At 44.2% G+C, this 15,506-nt stretch overlaps 1 protein-coding gene across 1 annotated transcript; it reads right to left on the bottom strand.

Moving 5' to 3' along the window:
* Positions 1–1,531: 1,531 nt before the first annotated feature.
* TMEM158 (transmembrane protein 158) lies at positions 1,532–4,819 on the bottom strand. The gene has a single exon (XM_041407962.1). It carries the CDS (start codon positions 4,723–4,725, stop codon positions 3,709–3,711), a length of 1,017 nt encoding a protein of 338 aa, XP_041263896.1. The 5' UTR covers positions 4,726–4,819; the 3' UTR covers positions 1,532–3,708.
* Between the last annotated feature and the right edge of the window lie 10,687 nt (positions 4,820–15,506).

Raw genomic sequence — 15,506 nt, forward strand, 5'->3', positions numbered from 1 at the left:
CTGTGAAATGTAACTAAGAAAACAGGTGAGAGATTAAACTGTGAGGTCTGAATATACAAAAAAATTGTACCAGTCTCACACTAGCACACAAGCTTAATACCTTCTAATGCTAAATGTCAAGATTGTTCCTGGTTTCTGGCATGAAAACAAAAATCTGTAATAGAGTTGAACTGAATTTTTAAAAGTAAATCAAGAAACTCCCTCTGTTCCTAGACATCCCTTGCTTTCCAACAAACACTCATATGTAAATAAAATCAGGATTACTTACCAGGATACATGATCAAACAAATAGTGAAGGACAATCAGTACTACTTCCTCAGTGTTTCTTGTTTCTCATCATCCCTTTTCTCACTTCTGTTTTAACTTTCTGTTCTACAGAGTTAGTCCTCATATGCAGATAGATATATACAAATACATGCCCTCCCTGCGTACATAAAGGATTATACATAGTGCCTAATCTGCTCTCGTGCTGACCCTGCTACCAGCTGCTCTTAAAAATAAATCCAAATGAATAAAAATGGCTTAGAGTCAACTCCAGCTAAGAAACAATAAAGCTCCACTCCCAGTGCAGAAGAAAAGAAATAGACATTTCAGTGTCTAAACCTGTAATCTTAAACTAGCTGGCATGCAGATTTATCATTCCATATTGCCTTGGGCTTGCCTCTTCTAGGTTTCATTCATGTGAAATTCCCATGGATGAAGGCAAAAGTTACTCAGAATTATAGTTTACTTAGAGTCATAGTAGCAGCCACAGCTCCAGGAGCAGAGTTACTGATGTTAGGTGTAACAGTGACTGAAGAAAGCTCACAGTTTGCATAGTGCATTGCCACTGTCTGTTCCTTACAGGAGAAGCCCTGCTGCCATCTCACTGAAACCTGAGGGTTCAGGGAGTTAGATTCAGCCCAAAGGCTGTACAGCAGGTAATCCCTGTGCCCCCTGCTGTGCCTTAAACTCCTCTCTAGGGCACAGAAGCACGGAGCAGTCTCTCTCTGCGAAGGGAACACGCTCATGCACACGGTCACTGTGACCTAAGGAAACACCTTCCCTAGCCCACAGGGGCTCTTTGCACATGTGTCTGAGATCAGTGCTCCCTGAAAACATTGCATTTTTTTTGTATTCTGGACAAGATTTGCCTTTGCACTTTGTTTGATGCCATTTCTGTGTTCTAAACATTCGTGTCTTAGCAGATTTTTAATAATATCTCCAGTTACAAGTGTATTTATAGAATAACTATAAGAAAATCCCTCTCTTGTATCATGTTTTTTAAGTGAAGAAGCAAAATATTCTGATTGTGTCACTGTCTATTCACAAAGTTTGTATTCAAGCTAATATTGATAGAAGTTAGAAAAACCACCCATTTTGTACCAGTTTGGGTGTTCCACCTGCTACACGTCTGCAAGAACTGCAAAATAATAAGCCTTTAATAACTGAAGTTGCCTATTCAGACAGTAACACCATTCTCTTGATTATGTTGACGCAATTCAGCAAAAAACCTCCAATATCACATCACTGGTGAAACAAGGATAAGCAAAAAAGAGATTTCACACTTGAGTTTAAGCACAGGCTGCCTGCAGCACGAGGACTACACAGCATGAATTAATAAAGCCAGAAAAATTTCCAGTAAAAATTAACGCTCTGCCTAAATGCATCTCATTCAAAAGATTAAATTAGTCCCTAGCATGGCAACTTTTCTGAGGTCTATTCCATATGTAGAACATTTCTCTTTTGAGAGGGTGTCAGCAGTACCTTCATGTTTTCCTGCTAGCCCTGCCTTTCAGGATGAAGAGGTGTCTGTCACTCAGGAGATGATAGGCAAAGAATTGCTCTCCAGCATGTCAAATGTCTGACAAGAGTTTGCGCAAGGTGTAAATGACACTGTTTTACACATCAAGGAAAGAAAATAGGGGTTCTCTAAACTAGGTGTACAGGGACCGGTGCCCTTTGGATCAACAGGTCAAGAGAGCACTTCCCACAGTGACCAGATCCTCTGCTTTCTGAAAACAATGCCACTGCAATGTTTACTCAAGTGACATCCCCAACAAGAGGATTAACAGGAGGAACAGTGGGTGTAGAGGCAGCCTAGTAAAAAGGAGCATTTTTACATCTTGATTTATTTCTGCTGTTTGTCAATCTTTTTTATCTCTGTCTTTTTGTCCAGACAGCACACACATAGAGCATGCATTTATTTTATTTTGTTGTTAGTTAAAAAATATGGGAATCCTAAGAATTTAATCCTTCCAGACTTTCCATCCAGTCATTTCCACCATACATTACGAATATACCAAATTAGCTCCAAGCAAATTCATGCATTCCTAGCAAATTAAATACATCGATATCAACAAAAAAAGAGAGAATTCCTATTGCAAATATTTGTCACTTAGCTCCTATTTTGGTTTTAGAAACTTCAGCTGGACTAATCATGTCTAAGGCAAATGAAACAACTTTTTATAAGGCTAAACAGTTGGAAGTATACAACAAATGATATTTCAGGCTACACAACTGTCTGCTCAAACAAGAGAGAAGAAATCTTTTCTTTTTTGCACCCTTGCACAGCAGCAGCTGGAATGTAGTTCTGGACTGGCAGCTCCTGCCTTCTCACCCCACAGACTTGCTGTGAGCAACCCTGCAGACTGGTAGGTGAAAAAGAGGTACAGTATTACTGTGTCTCCAACAAACACACTGCATCTAAGCTGGTTTTGAGGAATGAACATTGAGGAAGTCAAGAGACTTGCCCCACGCTGTTTAGCACAACTCAGAGTGGGCCTCATCTTCCCAGGACTGAAGCCACCCAACCTCAAACTGAGGAGAAAGCCGTAGTCTGTGGAGCTGTGGAGCTGAAATTGCTTCGGAGGATCTCTGGCACAGCTGTGCTCCCCACCCCTCTCCACCCAACTCTGGAGCAGGCATTCAGACCCACATCTGCTGCACACATAGGGCAAGCACCAGTCAGAAAGGGTTTGGGATTCTCTTTTTGCCATCAGCAGCCCCGGTCACACCATTTCACGGGGAAAGGAGCTTCGTGGCAGGTTCGCAGACAGGAAGGCCAGCCAAACCCTCTGTTCCACCCTGGAGGAAACAGACCAACAAAAGGCTACAGTGGCTCCAGAAAGAAAACCTCTGTATTAAAAGCCAAATAACGCGGAGCTACAATAATAAATACACACTATCTCAACCAGGAAATTAAGTGTGAAAGGTTCATTAAAGTTCAGCTTCAGCAGTAACATTATATATACCGCATCGGTTCTCCATTCTGCCAAAGAGAGATATCTCTTTCTGTCCATAAAGGAAAAACCCGTTCAACCCATAGCCTATACAAAAACGCTACTCTGACAACAAATGCAGCCGAATAGGAGGGTCTTTGATTTCCTCCACTGATGAATTTTTAGGGGAGTTTTTCCTTGCCTTGTTTTTTTTGGGTTTTTTTTTGGTTTTTTTTTTTCCCCCTGGGGGAGGAGGGTTGTTTAGTGGGTTGGGTTTGGTTTTTTTTTGGTTTTTTGGTTTTTTTACTAAAAGGTTCGTTTAAAACGGGTATTAAAGATATAAAACGCGCACATATGATTTGGTGCCCTCGGGGCCGGGCCGGGCGCTGAGGGGGCCGCACGTCCCGCCGCGCACCTGTGGCACGCTGCAAACAAGAAAAACGCGACAGAGTCCGTCCCGCGTCCCTCCAGAGCACAAGACGAAGAGAAGGGGAGTCACCGGGAGAGGCTACTTGGCGGCGGCGGCGGCGGCGGTGGCGGTGCCGGCGGCGGTGCCGCGGCGCTGCTCCATGCCGTTGGGCAGGAATCCGGCGATGATGGGCACGGGCCAGATGAGGGCGGCCACGCTCCACACGATGATGACCAGAGTCATGAAACACGCCACCAAGGTGGACTCGATGGGCTTGCGGTTCATCCGCCAGCCCGGCTCGCCCTTCAGCTCCTCCAGGCTGAAATCCAGGCAGCAGAAATTCAGCGGCTCCCCTTGCAGCCAGTACTGGCCAGGCTCGGCCGCCGGCGGGTAGGAAAGCGAGGAGGAGGAGGACGAGGACGAGGAGGAGGAGGAGGCAGCGGCGGCCGCGGCGGCAGCGGGAGGCTGGGGCTGAGGCTGAGGCTGAGGCTGGGGCTGGGGCTGGGGCTGGGGCGCGGAGCCCCGCAGCCGCCCGACCCGCCTGCTCCGCACCCAGCTGCAGCCCACGCAGAGGCGCAAGTCCTGCTGGGCGCCGCCGGCCGCCAGCCCCAGGTGCTCGATGAGCAGCGGCGGCCCCACGCGGTGGAAGGCGGCGGAGAAGAAGGCTCGTCCGTGGCTGTTGGTGGAGAAGAGCAGGAGGTCGCACTGGATGCCCAGCGGGCGGCTCCAGCGCACCAGCAGCGAGCTCAGCATCTGCCGCTGCACGCTGATGTTGCAGTGCGGGTCCTCGGCGGGCTGCGGCTGCCCCTGCGGCTGGGGACGCTGCTGCTGCTCCTGCCCCGGCTGCTCCTGTCCGGAGGTGGTGGGAGCGGAAGGGAAAGGCTCTTGGCTAGGGGCAGCCGGCGTGCCCGGGCTGTCGGTGCTGCCTTCCTCCTTGCTCGCTGCCCCGTCGAGGTCCATCTCGAGGCTGGCCAAGGAGCGGGAGGAGGAGTTGGCAGGGGGCAAGAAGAGCTCCTGCTCCTGTTCCTCCTGCCCGCTGGCAGCCGCCGAGGGGCTCCAGCCCTGGCAGGGCGGCAGGCAGGCGGCCAGCAGTGCCGGGAAGAGCAGCGGCAGCATGGCATTAACTTACAGCCGGAGAGGAGGGAGAGGAGGAGGAGGAACGGGAGGCTGCATGGCGCTGCCGGCTGCCATCTGGGAAAGGAGGCACAGCGCTCTCGCCGAGCGAGCGAGAGAAAGGGAAGGAGGGTGGAGGCAGGCGAGGGGGTGGGAGCGGGGCTGGGGCTGCCGCGGCGACGAGCCGAGCGAGCCGGGAGCCTCGGTGACGGCAGCGGCTCCCCCCTTCCCCGCCTCCTCCGCCCCCGGCCCGGCCCGGCCCGGCCGCACCCGGCGGGAGGAGCCCGCCGCGCTCCTTCCCGGGGCGCGGGCCGGCAGCGGAGCCGCTATCCCCTCAGCCGGGGACCGTCCCCCCACAGGGTCCTCCGCAACCATGTCCGAGGGGAGAGCTGGAGCCTGCCAGCTCCACCGCCGCCGTCTCACCCGCGGGGGCTGCCGGGGTGACCGCCGCTCCCCCTCCTCGGGAAAGCGGCTGGCAGCGGGCAGCGCCCTCCCGCCGCCGCCTCGGGCCGGGGCGGGGGGCGCGGATCCGGGAATAGCATCCAGGAACCGACTGCACACGCTTTCACTGCGACTTTATAGGAAGGGAACGGGACGGGACAGGACTGGGGAGACGCGGAGAAAGGGAGTTTAAACTCGGTGGCTGCGTCCTCCACAGCAGTGCCCTCCAAGTCCGGTCTCGGCCCCAGGGTCTGCCAGGCCTTGGACCGCAGGCATCCCACCCATCCGACGGGCGCTGTCGGTCCTTGTCGCAAAGATTTAAACGAGGAATCTGCTTACAAGCCGCACAAAGCTCCTAAGCGTGGTAGTCGTGAGATTTGGCAGCGTTTTTGAATCGCTGTTTTACAAGCATGGTATTTATAAACAGACCAGATAGTCAGGCTTGTTTTGTGACCCTGTGCTAGTTACAGTATTACTCCTGACACGGTTTGAGGCTTGCTGTGTCGCAGTTTGACACTCGGAGCCTCGGGGAGGGCCAGAGCTAATGACACAAATGATGAACGTTTCTTAGTCTTTACTTCGAGCAGAGGATGGGATAGAGTTACATTTTGCAGGCAGGCATCCAGAGCTGAGACTGTCTTCTTTGTGTTTGCAGCCCTTTTTTGACAAACAGAGATGCAAAAGGGGTACACTAGTCTTTCCCAAAGGATAGAATCAAAGTCCATAAGGCTCCTCTTTGAAATTGGCATTGGTCCCATGTCAGAAGTTCCCATGTCAAAGTGACACATGGACACATTCTCACTTGGAAAATGAGTTCCTGTAATATCAGCCTCAAGTCCTTCAGGTGAGTGAGGGTAGTGAATGAGGGTAGAGAGTGAATTTTAAATTTTATATTATTCAACATGAATGAAGGTAGTGAGTCGGTTTTCTTTTAAAACCTGTGCCTAAATATATCATGACAAAATCCAGAATTGTTTGCCTTATATTCAAAATATATCTGCACAGCAAAATGTGCAGTTACAAATTTGTTTAGTTACAGATTTGTCTAAAGGGTACTGGCTACCTGTACCCTTTGGCTTGCTACAGAGAAAGATGCCTGATGAAAAGTTGAAAGCAAGCTGTCTGCTTCCAATTCTGGGCTCATGCTCAAATGTTGCAATATAGTTAATACCTTTCTTGATGTCTCTCATTTTAGAGCTCTCTGATATTTTTTTTATTGCCTGTTGAATGTGTCTCTACATGCTTCTCTTGATGTTTGCCATATCCACACTCCCACACATTTGTGGGGCTATAGTATGTCTATAGACCCCACACCAGACTGAGGTAGGGCCAGTGTGTAGCAAGTAATGTCAAAACTGTGTGGCCACTGTGTGCACAAATTACATTGCATTGGGATTTTTTGGCACAAAGGACTGGAAATGAAACTAAACCTCATAAATAAGATTTAGCTCCTGAACACTGTTGCAGTATGTGGGTGGCAAATGTTCTCAGGCAGAGCTTCAGTTCTTTTGGTTTTCACTCCCAGCATCCAATTGAATGCAGTCAGGGGTATTTGCGAAGAAATTGGAGGGGGAAAGACTTGAGCTAAGTTTCTTTTTCTGCAAGGAACAATAACCTGCCACAGGAAATTTAAATGCATTCAGCATCATTTAGACCTCCATAGCAAAGAGCTAAAAGATAGCAATTTATTTTAGGTTGGAGATGCATGGGTGCCTCATACCTATTCTTCTTCATCAAGGAATAATTGACCAAGTGGGTGGAAGAAGCAGAAAGTGTGTTAGATCATTGATTGAAAGGCACTGTCCAGCAGGGCCCTTTACAGATACTTTATTTCTAGGTCTTCCATATATAATTAATCTCTGTGTGGATTCAGCCATTCAAAGAGACAACAGCGCACTTGAAAACTTTGTAAGCAGAATTATTATATAGCTCTATTCTGTTGTTTTCAGCCATAAATCTCAAAGAACAAAGTAGTTTTATGGCTGGGGAGGCTGAAGCATAAAGATATTGGGGACCAGAAAAAGGTGACCTAGATGTCACAGGCAGATCAGAGTGTAGGTTTTGCAGGTTTGATTCTATAGCTATAACTAGAACTATAATATGTACCATAGGTCACAGTAGCATTTGACAGTATGGTAGAGGAGGTGTGAAGTGGGCTATAATGATAAAATTTTAGAAGGGAATAATGAGGCAACAAGACAGTAGGAGTTTCATGAGACAGACTGCAGAGCTGTTGGCAGGATGAAGACTAATAGTAAAGGATGATCAGAATATTTGGAATTGTTTTAGTGACATTTTAACTAAGCATTTTTAATAAAGTATTGCTTGGGAAATACTTCAAGTAAGATGAAATCAAGAATAAGTATTTCTGCCCAAGTACCCTTAAAATTGCTTCTCATGAGGGTGCTGTTTCAGAGCCTCAAATCTCATTGCAGCTTGCGAAGACTGATCCTAAGCAGGTACTGGTTCCAGAAAGAAATCTGTAGTTGCATTCAAGTTAAAAGCTTGTGATGCTCAGGCAGTGTTTCTCAATTGAGCCAACTCATGTTGTTCTGCACTGAGGAAAGGGAGTAACTGTGTAAATTTTCTTGACAGAGGATATGCTTTTGAGGTTGTCATTTCTGAAAGGAGTTGCATATGGAAGAGAAGACATGAAAAGTAGTGGAGTACAGGGTTGGATATGCAGCTGTAATATCACAGAGATATTTTTCTGTGGAAAGACTCCTGCTGTCAATTTCCAGGGGAAAAGATGTTGGGAGCAAGTAAGTATAGTGATGCATTACCAATCCCTGTAAAAGTGCCAGGTAAATAGGGAGAATTTCACAGTCAACAGCTGGAGAGGGAGGCTGGGCCAGGAGAACGAGTTGGTACTTGAGTCCTCTCAGAAAAAAAGGAGTTTCAATTCTGTGAAAGGAGTAGGATCAGATCATTCTGGGAATTCTTCTGAGAGACTGACTTGTTCCTAGCTGAGGAAAAATGTTTCTGTGATACAATTTAGAAGGCTTGGTTGTCTAATGGTTTCACAGCTGTTGTGGAGGGAGAGTCTCAGAATAATGCAAGGAAGTGAACGGATCATGTAATGTCTGTGGAATGTATCCTTTGAACAGTCATCGATAATCAATCGTTTGCTGGTTGAGGAAGGAGCTAAGGGATGTTTCATACTGCCATGAAGGTGTTTCTTTGATTATAAGTACAGTAATCAGGACTTTAACTCTCCTCCTTTTTGCTTGGTATTCTTGTGGATTTGCCAGAAATTATTTGTGATGAAATACTTAAAGGCCACTGAAGCTTCTGAAATAGATAACAGAAGCTGTTCAGGCTAAGCAGCTCGCTACTGCTACATCATGTCAGAATGATTTATCTGCAGAGAACAGAGATCATGTGCTGCACACAACAAACCAGGGTTTTGTACCACTCTTTACCTGAATAGCAGAAGCCCAGACAAAGGGAACAGCCACTTGGCAAGCAGGCCAACAACAAGGGCATAATCTCTCCAGAGAAGTCAACACATCTCTCTCAGTAAAGACACTAAGCTCATCATTTCACAGGCATTTCTGTCAGCAGCAGATTCTGCCTCTGCACCACCCTCTCAGTTAAACAAACAGATGTCCCTGAAGCCATAAAATGACCCACGTGCAAGAGCTGGGGCAGATGATTGCAATTTTAAAATAACTTCGATAATCATGCCCTATTTAATTAAAAAACTGTAAACATTTTCAGCCCCGCCTTAACCACAATCTTTAACCCCTTATTCAGATCACCACACACTCCTGCAAAAAGCTGTACCTGTGTAGATGAGGGAAGGGGGCAAGGGAAGGGGTTTGAGCAATGATGGCCAGGCATCCTTACTGGATGTCAGATGGGCTCTGCTCGGGCTCCCATGGTCTGCAAGCCACACAGATGATGGAAAAGTGGACCAAAGGAAAGCAACCACCAGTCAGGGCTCCTAGAAGGAGTACTGAAGAGGAATTACCCATGGCAATTGCTACAAAGTGGAATCCATCTGTAAATACAATTGCTAGAAATCAGGAAAACATTTTTCAGAGCATCAGGTGGTGTCAGTAAGGTAGAGAGCCTGCTGGATGAGTGCTCTGGGAGCTTTGACAACTGCTTACAAAGTCATCTTTGGTATTCCACTAGACTGTGCATTGTACGAGCACAGACTAAAAACACTGTTTCAGTTCTAAAGATCAGTGTGAAATATATGCAGAGAACGCTAACGGGAATGTATTAATAGACTTTCAGAACTTTTTTTGTAACATGCTTTATATAGGTTGAGGCTTTTAGACAAACATCAAAGGGAAAAAAAAACAGGAAAAAAGGATTCTGTGGGAATGGGTATAAGACAGTAAACAAACTTTGCACCTTCACAGATTAATGTGATCTTGACATAATCACAAAATATAATCCCCCCCACCCCTTATAGGTTGGGTAGGTCTAGTTTGCCTACAAAGACTGTTAAATGCAGTGCTTTCATGTATTCTATTTATACAATGAAGTTTTTAAGATTGAATGTAACATGAAGCAGTGTTCCAGAAGACTGGATTCATGTTCTTGCCTAGGTTCCCATTTGCAGGTTGATCAAAACCCTCACTCATGTGAGACTTCCTCCCAATTGAATTTCTAAAGCTAAGGCAAGATTGAGCCCTGGACTATATTTATTTTTTCTTGTAACTACCACGCTTGCTTATTTTATATTTTATTGGCCAGGAGCCAGACTATATTTATAACCTATTTGCCTCATATTTATCTCACCAGCCAACCTATCCAGTGCTGGAGCTTGGCTGAAACTGGCAAATTTAGGATCTGATATGTTGAAAAAAAATAATGAATCCAAATTAAATGGTGCAGGTAGAGAGAGCAGCAATCTGGGTCATTTTAAAGAAACCTCATATAGGATTAAAGGGCAATGTAAGAACTTTTTTCCCACCAGAGTACACACATTGCAGGACTCGGGCTTAGTTGCTACCAGTTGCTAAAGGCCATTGTAGGGTGGGTTTGTCCAGGTGTCAGACTTCATGTGTTCTTGAAGCACAGATGTTCTGAATGTCTAAATGATCCCTGGGATTCTGAGCAAGCCCTGAGGTGTCATAGCCATTCTTGAAGGAAAAGAGATCCAGTAAAAGAGTAGTTGTTTAATGCCAGTGCTGTGGAGGTAGCAGGAATGGAAAAGCATTTGGTATGATTACATATTAAATTGTTCTGCAAAATATTTGTACATAAAATAGCATTGCTTAATGACTATTTTATGAGTTTGCCTTTGGAAAATCTAAACATTTACTACAATAATACATTGAAAAATAGCTCCCTGGGAAGCATTTAATTCTACAAATACTTTATTTTCCAGCCTGTTCTGAACGTGGCTCTAGGGCTTGTCTTTACTGTTATTTATCTCTGTAGAGAAAAAGAGACAGGTGAAATAGTCTGGTATTAGTCTGCATGAAGCACATGTGAGTTTGGTGCTTACATCCAGTGTTGCCTCAGTATCTCAGTGAAGTGCAGCTGTGAAATACAGAACCTTGCTTCCCTCTGAAGGCACTTGGACTGTGAAGAAATCCTGTTCCAGAGGAGAGGAAGACAAGCTAGTTCACAGGCCATTTGACACTTGTTTTGTTCTACAGAAGACACACAAATGCATGACATTGTCAGTGGCAGTCTATATCCTAAGGAACTTTTCCCAAACATAAGTGAGAATAAGAGAATCTAGGTTCAGGAGATCCTGTGGGCAGCTCCTTAGCCAACCTGCAGCCCTGACCATCCTGTGTCTGTTACTAGATGGTTCTTCAGTGCTCTATGACACAGGACAGAGACATTGTAAGGGAGTCTACAGCATGGACTGAACTGGTTTCACTGCACGTTTTTGTCCCCAGCCATAAAAGAAATTGCGGAATAAAGAAGGAAAAGTGGAGGCTGCAATCAACAAAGTGAGGGTGGGTGGAAGGATAACAAATACCAGAACTGGTATGAGGCATGATTAAATTGTGAAAGGCTTTGAAAGTGAGAACAAGGAGTTTGCATTTGGAGAAGGGAAAGAGGAGAAATGACAAGAAAACTGTGGAAAAATAGTGATGTGCCCATATGAATGAACAGCTCCATATGGTGTAGCCAGAGAGGAGATTACAAGAGGGGAGATGTACAAGCCTTGGCTAGGACTTTCAGCAGAGCAAGCTGAGATGAATTGTGATACCTTGGAGATGCTGCATGAAACAAATCAGTGACATATCAAGTACAGTAGCATCAACACAATCAGCAAAATTAGCAGTAAAAGCTAAACTCCTCTCTGCCTCCAGACTATGTATCAACACCTTAGACTGGGGCTCTCAGAGCTGCTGTAAGCTGTTGACATGCAGAAACAGACTAGAATTCTGAAGCAGCACACAGGTAGCACTTGGTGGTCAGCAGAGTAGTTATACGTGCGCCCCTGTTAAGTGCCTTGCTGGCTGTCCTTTCTCCAGTGAGACACTTTTGCTGTACATCAAACAGGAAAAGAGATTCATCTGCCTCAGTGAGTCAGCAGAACAGCATTAACTCTTTGTGGAAGTGTCAGTGCCAGCAAATGGGGCTGAGTCATCCAAGTATATACAGCTAGCCTGATGCCCACCCGTTCCTTCAGCTGGGCAGCAATCCTGAACTGCCAAAGAGAAGGTGCTAATATTTCCCATTCCACTCATCAGTCCAGCATCATTGTTATTTGCAAAACAGCAGACTGTTTCTAATGTCATACTCAGAAAACTGTCAGCTGTTTCTGAGTTAGATAACAGCCAGATTTAAAAAAAAAAAAAAAAATCATACAATTTATTTTGCCAGCAATGGCCACAATCAGTATGAGCCATAATTAGTCATTCCAGCCTCAAGACTTATACCTTTGCTCAGCTGAAGTAGCTTCATGGAAGTCAAGGGAGTCAGAGCTTTAATTCCTAACTTTTAAAGAACTCCTGTCCCAGTCCAACAAAGTCAGCATATGAACAAGGTGGCTGACTGCTTTCAGCAGGACCCTGCACTCACAAATGCTGCTCCATATGTTAGTCCAGGCTCACCTCTAGTGCAGGGGTACCCAAGTAAGAACAAATTCCTGTAAGCCTGATGCGTTGAACAAGCAGCAAAGGAACACCAGCTATTCAGAGAAAAAGATTTTCTATTTTCATGCAAATGTTCCCAGTGTTCTGAAGCAGAAGGAGATGCTTAGAAAATGCATGCAGTACAAACTGCTTGTACTCTAAGAGCTTCATATTCACTCAGCACTACCTGCGCTTTCCACGAACTAATAATCACAAGACAAGTAGGAAATAGAGCCTCTGATATTTTGTGCCTGGTTCTTTGCTGAACTGACCAGGTTTAGAAGGTGTACCTGGATATTTATGATATCTTGGCTTGATTCTGTAAATTAAAGAGGGATACATCTCAGCCCTTAGATTTTTATCTTAAATTAGTTTGTGCGATTTCTTGTTTAAACCATCATGTCAAATGTTTCTAATATTTACAAGTCCATCACTCACATAATTTCAGTTGCCCTCGGCTCTTTTTACTTTGTTGCTGTAAAGCACTAGAGCTGACAATTGGGTTTTTATCTTCTCAAGAAGGCTGGTAAGTGGTAATGTGTCGTGTGTTCAGGCTCCTCTTCTCAAGCTCTAGCTATGAATGAAGGCTTTGTTCCTCTTCTCACCTATACCCATACACTATGCCCTAATCCTGCTGCAGTCAACAAACTGTGCTGGTGGAACTGCTATGGCCCCCTGGTTTCCAGGCTCTGTTATACAAATCCCAAACTCGCAGTTATGAGAAGGTGGCATATGCATATTTGTGCTTTTGGTTACATCCATTGTAGTTGGATAAAATCATAGCCATAAAAATAGGATTTAAAAATAATCCTCTGTATTCTTATTGCAAGACAGGAAAATTTAATTAGTCTCCATGGGATTTCCATGTGCCGTAATGGTGAGGGATGGTGACACCACTGGACCACTAGGATAAAGTGGATAATCTGAGAGAGAGTTTATAATGCTTTAATTAGCCTAATGCCTTATGATAATATTATTTCCATTGTGTTGTCTGCATATTTAAATATTGAATTAGCTTTCATCCCTGATATAAAATACTCATTGGCTACATTTGCTTCTTCATGCCAGATCAATAGCCTCTGCAAGCAGTGGGTGAGATCAAAACCTGTTTTTCCAGCTTTACTGCATACGTACAAGTGCAATGCCAGAACAGAAAGTATTATATTCCACAGGGAAACAGTTTGCTGAGAAATTTGATTCAGGATTACCTGACTAGCCTGGTTTAGAAGTTCCTCCATTTCCTTTCTTTTAACTTGTGTTCATGCTTTTGCATTGGATTTTGATGTGTATCTCTTGACACTGATGTCTGCCAATACACATATTCCTGCCTACAGTAAAACAGATGGCTTCTCTGTGCTACAAAGTGATAGATGTTAATCCACTGATCATGACTTCTGAAGTACCTCTGAATGGATGTCAGAGCCTTTATGTGCAGAGCAGCATATAATATGTACAATGTAACAATGTAACTTTTTTTAAAAATCCATTATAATTCTTGGACTTTCTGTTTTCAACTTTGCTGCATTATCATCCCTGTAGAGGTTTTGTTTTCTAATCCACTGATGTCAAATCCGGAAGGCTGGACCCTGACTCGCATGCTTAGAGGCTGCAGAAGTTTCCCCAGGCAGCACAGGTTTTCTGCCTGCAGCATCTGAACCAATACTCCCAGTCCTTCTCCTCTATGACTTGTACCTACCAGTTCTGAGACAGCCTAACTGGGGCTCCAATTTAGACATCTCTCTCTGGCTAAAGTGACCTGTTTCAGTTCATTTTTGCTTTTGCCAGCAACTCTGCTTAAATGGGCCTACTGGGTGGCGGGTCCCAGGAGATGAGGAGCACAGTCTCAGTTTAGGGACATTTTTATATCACTTCTATTCTCCCTGATTCTAGCCGACAAATTGGAAGACAGATTCGATATGTCGGTGGTGATAAGAAGGAAGTTGCAGGAATGTTAAGTAAAGGTAGTTGCTTGTTAAACTGGTAATTGCATAAGGGGAAACACAGTGCTGTATTTTAACCAAAAAAAAAAAAAAAAAAAAATTGTGCCTTGCAGAGAAAATCATAAGAACAAAATTAGAAAGACGTATGTAGCATTAGTCTTAGTTTGGCAGAATTTTTGGGTTTTATGTGGTCAGAGGAAGTGGTTATTAGGCTCTCCAGCTGTTTTCCCTGTTGTCATGTACACCAGCAGCTGGTTTTCTCTAGAGATTTTACAAATACTGATGCTATTTTTGTCCCATAATTTTATACCTTTGAATGCACACATAAGGAACAGTCTGAGTTTAATGAAGAGAACTCATTGAGGTTCTACTGATAAGTGAAAATTATACGGTTAATTTTGTAGAGTTACTTCCTTATTCAAAATAGTGTCTTTAAGCATCAAATATTGACATGATATGGTACAGGGATTTCCCCAGTGGTAAAAGAAAATCATATAATTTAAGCAAAATTGTCCATATAACTTGAATCTGAGGCTTAACTGACACAGGTGGTCTTGTGACAGTCCTTGGAAAAGCATTTGACATGAGAACTGGGTGTTTTTTGTGTCACTCTTGAAAAGAGGAGCTTGAGATATGTTTGAAAAAGGCATCTTCAAGGCAAAAAAAAATGAAAACAGTTTCAAGGCAGTAGAGCTTTTTTGTGAAAATTCTTGTTTACTATAATTAGAACTGGTTTAGGGTGAGGCCATTCTTCCACAGGCCATTCTGACCTTCAATAAATGACTACAAAATCATTCTGAGGTTGAACTGAAAAACTAAATTCCTCAGGAAATTAAAATTCAAAAGAAATTTGTTTCCAAGCTACGGAAATATGGATTTTAAGGAGTTGGCTTACTACTGTCATGTCAATAACAGAAACTGCTTTGTGCCAGCTGTACTATCTTGATTAATTTTGCATAGGCTTTTCATCAAATTAATGTCTCAAATATCCCACATCTGCAATATCATGTTTATATATTATCTAATTATCTAATACAAAAACCAGAAGATAATACATACAAAAGCCAATGATCAAGCGATAACACCAAAAGCTTTCTATTACACTAAGCATTTCTACAAGATCCAAACAGAACTAAAAAGGTGAGAGGGTTGGCTACATCACTGAAAACTGAACTAGAAAGTTGCAAGTTGTCATTAAATGGTTTGATTTCGACAAAGACATATTTTGTACCAACTTTACAGGCCTTGCCTTTGGCTCATTTACATGCCTAACACTGCCCTGATTATTAGCTTAGTTAGAAAAATCCTTTGTAGAGATTTTACATCTGGTCACTCACAAATGACC

Source organism: Onychostruthus taczanowskii, unplaced genomic scaffold (genome assembly GCF_017590055.1).
Source record: "Onychostruthus taczanowskii isolate IOZ18803 unplaced genomic scaffold, ASM1759005v1 scaffold28, whole genome shotgun sequence".
In the NCBI taxonomy this organism is placed as follows: domain Eukaryota; kingdom Metazoa; phylum Chordata; class Aves; order Passeriformes; family Passeridae; genus Onychostruthus; species Onychostruthus taczanowskii.

Excerpts from the sequence above, each read along its gene's own strand:
- TMEM158 (XM_041407962.1), bottom strand. The coding sequence starts at position 4,725 with ATGCTGCCGCTGCTCTTCCCGGCACTGCTGGCCGCCTGCCTGCCGCCC.